Source organism: Centruroides sculpturatus, unplaced genomic scaffold (genome assembly GCF_000671375.1).
Source record: "Centruroides sculpturatus isolate CEXI.00-Female unplaced genomic scaffold, Cexi_2.0 scaffold156, whole genome shotgun sequence".
NCBI lineage: Eukaryota > Metazoa > Arthropoda > Arachnida > Scorpiones > Buthidae > Centruroides > Centruroides sculpturatus.
The window spans coordinates 353,242-362,642 of record NW_019384398.1 but is presented as its reverse complement, the minus strand read 5'-3'; the positions used below and the strand labels follow the sequence as shown (position 1 = coordinate 362,642).

The window sequence follows — 9,401 nt, the reverse complement described above, 5'->3', positions numbered from 1 at the left end:
ATAATAATAACATTTTTATCAATTTATACGATTAAACAAAGTAATAAAATAAAAATTTTAAACATCGACACGTGTTCTGTATGTTGTTTACAAGTATACACTAATTAATTTCGTTATAAAAAAAAATAATAATAATTTAAAACACTAGTTTATACAGCCGGGGTGTTTCTTTACTAACTTCTAAATTCAGCCATTAGATTGTATTTAAAAAAAAAAAAAAACTTATCAAAGATCGATCTAGGTCAAGGATATTGCATGTTACAGTTATGCAACCCTTTAAGCTCGTTTAAATGAAATCGAAGCCCGTGTTATTATATATCAACATTAAAGTGTTTATACCCACATTATAAACCGATACAACACAACCGTGAGATAAGAATAAAATTCTACTACTTATTAAGAAATATTATACAAATAAATATTAAAAAAAAATTGATTTTTTTACACCTTAAATCATCGAAGATAATTGGGTGTGGTTATTATTTTTTTATTTAACAATAAAAGAGTATAAAGAACGTTTAAAAAGCCTCACTACAGTAAAATTAAATAGATAAAAATATAAATATATGACAATAATTAAAACGTCATTAACCTCAGGAAGGAATTATCAATTGTTTTTTTATCGTTTACCATTGAATTAATTATCAAAATACACTGTTTTTTTAAACATTATCGTAGTTTATAGTTTATAAAATGTCAACGACATTACACAAAACTTCAATGACTTTACAGATTTCCGAGTTAATTCAATCTGTGAATTTTGGCATCAGGTAAATGACATCTACAAAGTAACAATGGAAAGAGAGAGAGAGAGAGAGAGTAGTGTATATTAAGAGAAACCAGTCTCGTTTACCTTGAATTGTAAGAGAGTAACTTTCTGAGAGGTTCAATAATCTTTACAGATCTTTCTTAGAAGTAAAAATTACTTTATTATTTATTTATTTCTATAACATTCGACCTGATTAATATAATTTATTATGCTTCTTTTTTTTGTTTTCTTTCTTATTGAAACATTAGAAAACACCTGAAATGGGGAATAAAATAGATTAAAACTTGAAAATTTGCCAACGACTCGAGGAACTGAATAGTTAAGACACGGTTCGAAAAGAAGGAAAACATTCCCAGTTGATAATAGAAGTCATTGACAACAACAAAGTGATTTCTCATACTTTCTCCCAGGAACCAATCCAACATGGATGATGGTCATCAGTCTTCTTCTCGACACCTCACCCTCTTTCCCCATATCGTGTCCTATTGTCACCAGAAGCGATTGAACGGTCACTGAACCTACCAAACATTTCCCAATTTCTACAAATACCGTACAGATTTAACACAAAACACCTGGTGGGTCATGTCTAAACCTTCAGGGGTGCACATTCTTCGTTTTTACCAGGCGTGGGAAACACANAAAAATTAATATTTAAAATGGATAAAAATATTTTTAGATAAAATGTGCGATATTCTTCCACCTCATATTCGTCCTTGATGAGAGTATCGACCTTTACGTAGCTCCATACGTTAGACAGTACGAGTGTGACGTCATAATCCAATGAATGTCCAATCAGCCCCTTTGTAATCATCATCGCGGAAAGTCGTCACGTGGATGATGAAATGACCTTCGTCCGTATGATGTTAAGGTGGGAGGCATAAATACTCCGTCGTCTTGGTATCTGATGTGCAGTCGGGATGATGATGTGGTCGCTGGTAGTAGCAGCGCTTGTCGGTTTCGTAGCGGCAGTTCAAGCTGCTCCCTATCAGGAATATACAAAACCGCTTATTCTCGTGTTAGATCGTACGATAAGCGTATTGAGTAGTGGTAATATAACAAACACTACGTTTCAAGTATCCGAAGCGTGTAAAAATTCAACTTCATTTCTAATAGGAGAAATTAAAAAGGGTGCTCTATGGGCATTAAGAAGTAAGTAGTAGTGTTAATTTTCTTATTTAAACGTATAATAGTAGTGTTTAAATTATGTTATCTTTTCTTTCTATCTTCCTTATGTATTTTCCTACGATAAGACGGTTGGAAATATTTTTCAAACGAGTATTTATCTTAACTTCTCCCTCAAAAAATTATGCAAATTTTCGAGTAGAATAAACGTCGAGGTTAATTACTCGAGTGTCGAATTGTACCGTTCTAAATTAAGAATCTGTAGTTGTTTTCGGAAAGCGTGTGTGTGTGTGTGTACGTAATCAAATTATCTACACGTTCGTTACGTAACGAGAATCGTCCTTGAGGAAGATCGTTTTATTTCCTCAACAATATCCTTGAAGAAGAAGGAAAAAAAAAGGGAGGGGGGTGGATGTGAGAACACACTAAAATTCTAACACCTCAAGAACGGAAATGTGAAATTTGTTGATTAAGGAATTAAATTTTGTTAATTTATTTAATCTCTAATAATAAATTCAATTATATTCAAGGTCTTTTTATAAAACTAGGGATGTTTTTTTTTAAGTTAGAATTTAGGTCGATAGGTACTGGTATTAATTATTGTATAACAGGTGTTTTAATTCATTTATATAATTAAAGGATATTTAAGTAAATATTTAAACTACTAAATTTTAAAAAATAAATAGTTTGTAAGCTGTATATACAGCTATAAATTAAGCTTTTATACTGTACAACGAAGCTGCACTTCCTTAAGGAAGTGCAGCTTCGTTGTACAGTATGAACTTCATGTGTTTTTCTTTTGTGTTTTAATAGTTATAGATGCCACAGGGAAGCCGTCCACGGGATTTTTAGAATCTGGTACGACCATGCCAGGTTTTTTTACCGAATGTATCCAAACTTTTACATCTTCCAATCGAACTTCTGAGTTCGGAGGGAAATACTGCCTTGCAGAGATATTTATACCAGAAAATAAATTAAATGTAAGTAAGTGATGAAGAATTTATTACGTTAATTGTTAATTATTCACGATAAACTAATTATTTTGTTTTTTTTTAGGAAAAAAATTCCGACGAACCTTTCAATATTGTCAAAGATTCCAGGCCTTATGTAGGTGTCTGCATTCCTTCCGTTTGTTCGGATAAGGATGTGGAAATGGCAATAAGATACGGTAAGAGCAAATTAAAAAAGAATTAGTTAAAACAAGATCCTTCTTTTATTTACGTGTGGATATATTTTCACACCTTTTTTCATTGATTAATAAGAGTTATCCTTCTACGTACAAAATTCGTTTAGAGCAGGATAAAAGTTAGTAAATATAGGAAATTTCCTATAAATTCTACTGAAGTAATTTGTTTTTTAACTCATCCTTAATAAAATTTAATTGATTCTGCTGATGGTCATTAATAAAATTCCGAAAATAAATGTCTTTAAGACTCGATCTTCTAAAGCGATAGGCTTTAACAGAAATTTTAACACACGAAAAACATTCCGATTGAAGAAAATTATAAAGAAGTAATTGAAGAGTTTCATAAAGCTCTAAACGAATCTTGCATTTAGATGGATAACCCAAATATAAGATTTTAAGAAGCTCTTGAAGACACTATATAATAAAGGTCATTGTTTTATCTAATAAAGAACTTTATTTTCAATTAGCCACACGTACAGTTGTTGAAGATGCAAACGTAACATTATCAACGTGTTATACGAATGAAAATCTCTTCAGATACGACATAGCAGCAATCGCCATGACGTAAGCTTCTAAAGAGTATTTTAAAGATATTTACGTATTAATCGTATATATAAATTTATTTATTTATTTACAGAACTATTCTTAGCTTTATGATACTGTTAGTTTTTATCGGTACTTTGTACGAAATTGTAAAATCTTTGCTCGTTTACAACGAATCGACGTTAAAAAAATCCGCAACTTCCACTGATACAATTCCTGTAACCACAGCTTCTTCCGAAATCTTATGCGAGAGGAGAGAACCCAAGAAAAGATGTGAGGAGACGTTGGTTTTTTTTTTTTTTAAAAATACAATTTATCATTATTAATTTCCTATATTTTTATATAGATTAACATATATTATTATAGGTTCTTTTATAGAGAAACTACTACTATGTTTCTCGATGAAGACAAACGGGAAAAAAATTCTAGAAGTTAATTATGTTAAAGGATCCATCGATGCATTACATGGAATAAGATTTATCAGCATGATATGGATCATTTTCGGTCATTCATTTTCATTCGCCGAGCAATGGCTATTCTTACGTAAGATATATAGGCCTATATATGAATATTTAAAATGCTTTCTCTCATTTTAATATGTTTTTTTTACATCTTTTTATTAATATAATTTTAGGAAAATTACCCGGTCAATCGTCAATTAACATTAATTTCTTCAGTCAAATATTTGCTAACGGTACATTTGCAGTAGACACATTTTTATTTCTAAGGTAAGTTTTTTATTACTTCAATTGTTCAGGCTGTAACACGTAAATACAGTTAATAAACCTGTTTTTTCTGATAGGAAATTTGTACCTTAATCGGAACCGTAAATGTACTGTACTTATTTCTATAATGAAAAATCAAGTGCATAAGTACAGTCATTGTTTAATACCTGTACTTATTCGTTTATATAATTCCAATGCATTGTGATAGGTGTTTTGAATCAGAATATATTCATTCCAAAGTACAACGTGGCTGTAAAATTCCGTAAACGGAAATAATGTGAAAAACATATTGAAATGCATCGTAAATAATTAAATTAAACGATGTATTTGTTATTTATTTCTATTATTATTATTATAATTTTTGGACTAGAATTTAAATTGCTATTTGAACTATTAAAACTATTCGTTGCACTTTAAACAGAAACATTAGCGAGGTTCCTGCCGAAGTTTTCATCTCTAAAACGTGAACGTCGAACGTCGAGTGCTGCTATCTTGTAAGCAGCGCTTGACGTTCGACGTTCACGTTTTAGAAATGAAAACTTCGGCAGGAATCTCGCTATTAAAGATTTTTATTAACTTCTAATAGTTACAAATGTACTATTAATTAAAAAACATAATGTGTTATCTCTTTTATTAGCGGATTTCTTATGGCTTACTGCACTTTAAAGAACATAAAGAAAACAGGGAAATTTAATGTGTTTCTCTTTTATTTTCATAGATACATAAGGTGAGTGTGTACTTTTTTTTTTTTAATTTAAATCTAATTTTATAAATCTAAAGTGTCGTATTCCAATAGAATGACTCCTTTAATGATGGCGATTATTGGTTTCTGCGCGTGTATATTGAGATATATATCCAGTGGTCCGAGATGGTTAGAAAATACATCAGTTTACGACACGTGGTGCAAAGAAAATTGGTGGACGAATCTTATTTATTTGCAAAATTTTATCAATACAACAAATATGGTGAGTTCGTGCAACATTATTAATATGTAACATTACTTGGACACATGAAATGCACTACTATTGTTTCGACCTCTCCTTAACGGGACAATCGACTTCGTAGTGTTTATTCTTCTAATGCAATCGGATCGATTTAAAAACCTCAATACAGCATTCCTTACTGAGTTCTTAGTCTATTTCTATTTGCCGTTTTAAGAGTTCTGTTCACATTAGTCCGTAGAGATAGTAGAAGATTGATTTTTTTTTTGTATAAGTTATTGGCTATACTCCTTGATTGATCGCCCGTTCGGCGATCAATCAAGGATCAGATCGTGCTGCAGAAGACACCAACGGTTATACTTGCAGGTCCTGCAATATGTGAAAGAACTCAAGCACTTTTTTACATTAATAGAAAAGATTTTAATCGTACAAAGCTAGAACAAGATTTAATAATGCCTAGTGAGGAACATATTTCTTCAATTAATTGTTTTCAGGGAAATAATCTTTATTATTAGAGAGGTTGCGGCCGACGTTTCCATAGGGAAGACGTGTACGTTGGACGTTCAGCGCCGCATTCCTGTAAACCTAGAAGTTTGACAATGGAGTTTGAACGTAGAGAATGATTCCATTGATGTTCCAAACGCCATTGTCAAACTTCTAGGCTTACAGGAATGCGGCGCTGAACGTCCGACGTACGTTTTCCCGATGGAAACGTCGACCGCAACCTCTCTCTATTATTATTTGTGGTTAAACATTTCACAAATTTTAGTTTCTTCTTTAATTAATTAAGCTTTTTAACTGATTTCTTTCCTTTTCAGTGCCTTTCACACACATGGTATTCAGCTGTAGATATGCAACTATTCATCATATCACCTATTATAATATATAGCTTACACAGGTAAGAAAACATTAATGCGATTGTATTTGAATGCGAATTATTATAGATACAAAAAACCTGTAAAACGTTGGACGAAAATATATAATTTTTAGAGGGAAGAAATACGGATTACCTGTTATATCGCTACTCTTCGCAGTAACAATAGGGCTAACAGCGTATTTAACAGCGGCTCATAATTATCCAGCAATTCCCTATGTCTCTAATATTGTGTAAGTATTGTCTTTTTTGTCCTCTTTTTTTATATAAATATTCATAATTTTCTCTCCTGTAATATTAAAAATATATATATAAATTTAGTCCTACAGATTTGATGAACGAGTATTTTGCAGCTGTATATATAAAACCTTATTGTAGAATGGGTCCTTATTTAGTCGGGATTCTTCTCGGATACATGTTATACGATTTACACGAACCAATAACAATAGCAAAGGTANTATATAATAAATTTGGAAAATTATCAATTAGTTTAATCATAAACATTACTTTAAAACTAAATATCTTATTAATAAATGAAAAAAAAATATATATATAAATTTAGTCCTACAGATTTGATGAACGAGTATTTTGCAGCTGTATATATAAAACCTTATTGTAGAATGGGTCCTTATTTAGTCGGGATTCTTCTCGGATACATGTTATACGATTTACACGAACCAATAACAATAGCAAAGGTAAATTATCAATACTTTAAGACATAGTAATAAGAGGAAATATTTGAAATACATAATCTTCTTCAGCATTGGGTAATGACCGGATGGTTAGTCACGTTAGCTACAATGCTATTTATCATCTACGCAATGTGGCCCGCTAATAGGGGAATTTTACCAACTGTGGACGAAGCATCAGCGTATGGTGCCCTGGCGAGAACGATATGGGGAATTGGTTTAGCATGGATAACATTTGCCTGCATGACAGGATATGGAGGTAGATTATTTGTGTCACTGTATAATAATATTACTATTCGGTTTTTTCACTAATAAATATTTAATTTCAGGTTTCGTAAATACCTTTTTATCGTGGAAAGCGTTGATACCTTTCAGTCGCTTGACGTATTCTGCCTATCTTATACATCCCGTATTAATGGTGATATTTTACAGCACAAGAGAGACTACATTTGATTTTACAGTATCTTTTATGGTAAACTTTTTAATCACTTAAATTATTTTAAATGAAACATTAATTTATTTTTTTTTTAAATTTTAACAGATTTATATTGTAATTGGAAATCTAGTCTTCACTTATTTTTTGTCATTCTTCTTGTCAATTGTATTCGAATCGCCGATCATAGGATTAGAGAAGACATTTTTGCACAACAGATCACGATGATGATGATGATTTTTTCTTCCTCAAACAACAACAACAAAGATCATCACAACTTTCTGGAAACAATGGAGAATACTTTAGAATTTATTTAAAAATGCCGCTGTTTATACCGATAAAATAATGTTTTTAAATAGCACAAAATTCACATGTTGCCAATCAGTATTTATATTTTGCATTTTGTTATAGATTGTCTATTTGAAAAATTAAATTTTTTCGTATTTTTGTCACGTCTTGTCTTCGTTTTTTTAAAAAAAAATTAAGATGATCATATTAGTGATTATTTTTTAATACAAATAAACGTTTTGTATCGTGTAATATTCGATAAATAAACCGGATAAAATAACCATTTTTTTAATATATTTTTTTGAATAGTAAAAGCAACTATAAGTGTCACCCTTTGGGGACTGTTTAACCTAAGATTTTGAACATTTTAAACTATTAATTTCTAAAAAAACTATTCTTCCATCTAGTCTTTTATTGTTTCTAGGTTAAGTTCGGTTCTATTTAAATACAATCTTTTCGGTTTTAGGTCATATAACGTTCAAATAATACTTCTGTAAAGTAAACGTATTCGACCTCCCCGGGTAAAAGAAATGAGCTCATATTTTTTAACACTGTGACCCGTTACTGATTCGTGCAGAACGAATTGTCGACTATTTCAAAGAACTTATATGGATGAAAGCGAACGATTTCACTAAACATTAATATAGGCTAACCTTTAACATTCATTGCATTGAAACTGCTTATCCTTTTGGAACCTTTATTTCCTCCACAAAACTAAAGAATTTCTATGTATCTTCTATTGTTATTTAAACTAAACATTAAAACATTCAGTGAATATAACTTAATCTAGTTTTTATAATCTAGATCAAAAGGTTTAATTGTGCAAAAAAGAAAGTCACCTTTGACCATATGAATATTAAAATATATAGATTATTATATCTAGATTAAACACGTTTAATGGACTAATGTAATGTCACCAAATCGTCATATTCTGTTGTTAATAATGTCACGATAGTATTAAAGTTTGATTAATTTTGTCAGTCAGATCAACGTCCATACAGTAAATAAGCTTATTGTTATATGATAAAACGAAGACAATGCTTTTATCAGCGTTATCTAGTATTTCTATTTAAAATCTTCGAACGGTTTGCAGAATTTATTAGCCACTGTTTCTTCTATAAAACAGAAGAAAAGTTTGAATTAAAATAGATAATTATGTATAAAAGATAGTCTATACGTGATGGTTTAAAGAAAAAATTACTTCTATAAACTACAGAATGAGCAGGAGTGGTTCATAAATGGTTGACTCTACCTCTAGCTACGGGTCTGTGGTTCAATCTTCACTTGAAAAGTTTTAAACTCCATAAACTTCCATAATTTATTTGTATTTTTACTTAAAACAATGCTTTCTTCTGTATATAACAATAGCAACAATTTCTTAAGGAATTACGCTAATACATAGACGGTTTATTAATTAAGTTAAGGTTTGAAATATCTATTCCCTCCCCGCAATTTACTTCATAATTTTCATGAGTAACGAACAAAATGCAATACATAAGTTCAGAGTATTGTACTGTACTTGACAATACAATTATATTGGAATCTTGCGCCATCTTTTGAGAATAAAATAAACTTTTTTCTGAAAATTTTTGATAATTTATTACGTATATAATATTGATTTAATAATGAATTCTTTATAATAATTTATAATTTAATATAGAAAAGATATTAATCACGATAACTATAAGAGAAAAATAAACACGAGTTGTTGCTTAACTTTTCCGGCAAAAAAAAAATTAAAACTAGTGACGCCATCTGTTGATATTTTATTTAAAAAAAAAACACGTTGCTACACCAACATACACACACAAAAAAAGAGTTTTTGTGAAGT

General features: G+C 30.3%; 1 protein-coding gene and 1 long non-coding RNA gene across 2 annotated transcripts; one reads left to right on the top strand and one right to left on the bottom strand.

The window, feature by feature from the left end:
- Positions 1-1,627: 1,627 nt before the first annotated feature.
- On the top strand, positions 1,628-7,747 carry LOC111618532 (nose resistant to fluoxetine protein 6-like). Its single transcript, XM_023360079.1, has 15 exons — positions 1,628-1,918; positions 2,705-2,871; positions 2,948-3,059; positions 3,545-3,641; positions 3,715-3,893; positions 3,987-4,163; positions 4,255-4,348; positions 4,983-5,072; positions 5,142-5,310; positions 6,105-6,184; positions 6,277-6,393; positions 6,482-6,614; positions 6,922-7,108; positions 7,179-7,321; positions 7,391-7,747. The coding sequence occupies exons 1-15, from the start codon at positions 1,687-1,689 to the stop codon at positions 7,508-7,510; spliced, it is 2,097 nt and encodes a 698-aa protein (XP_023215847.1). The 5' UTR covers positions 1,628-1,686; the 3' UTR covers positions 7,511-7,747.
- Positions 7,748-8,252: 505 nt separating this feature from the next.
- Positions 8,253-8,969, bottom strand: LOC111618515. The gene is made up of 3 exons (XR_002755585.1): positions 8,772-8,969; positions 8,410-8,685; positions 8,253-8,321 (listed from the first exon to the last, which is right to left on the bottom strand). It is a non-coding gene; the product is annotated as an uncharacterized LOC111618515 (long non-coding RNA).
- Positions 8,970-9,401: the final 432 nt, after the last annotated feature.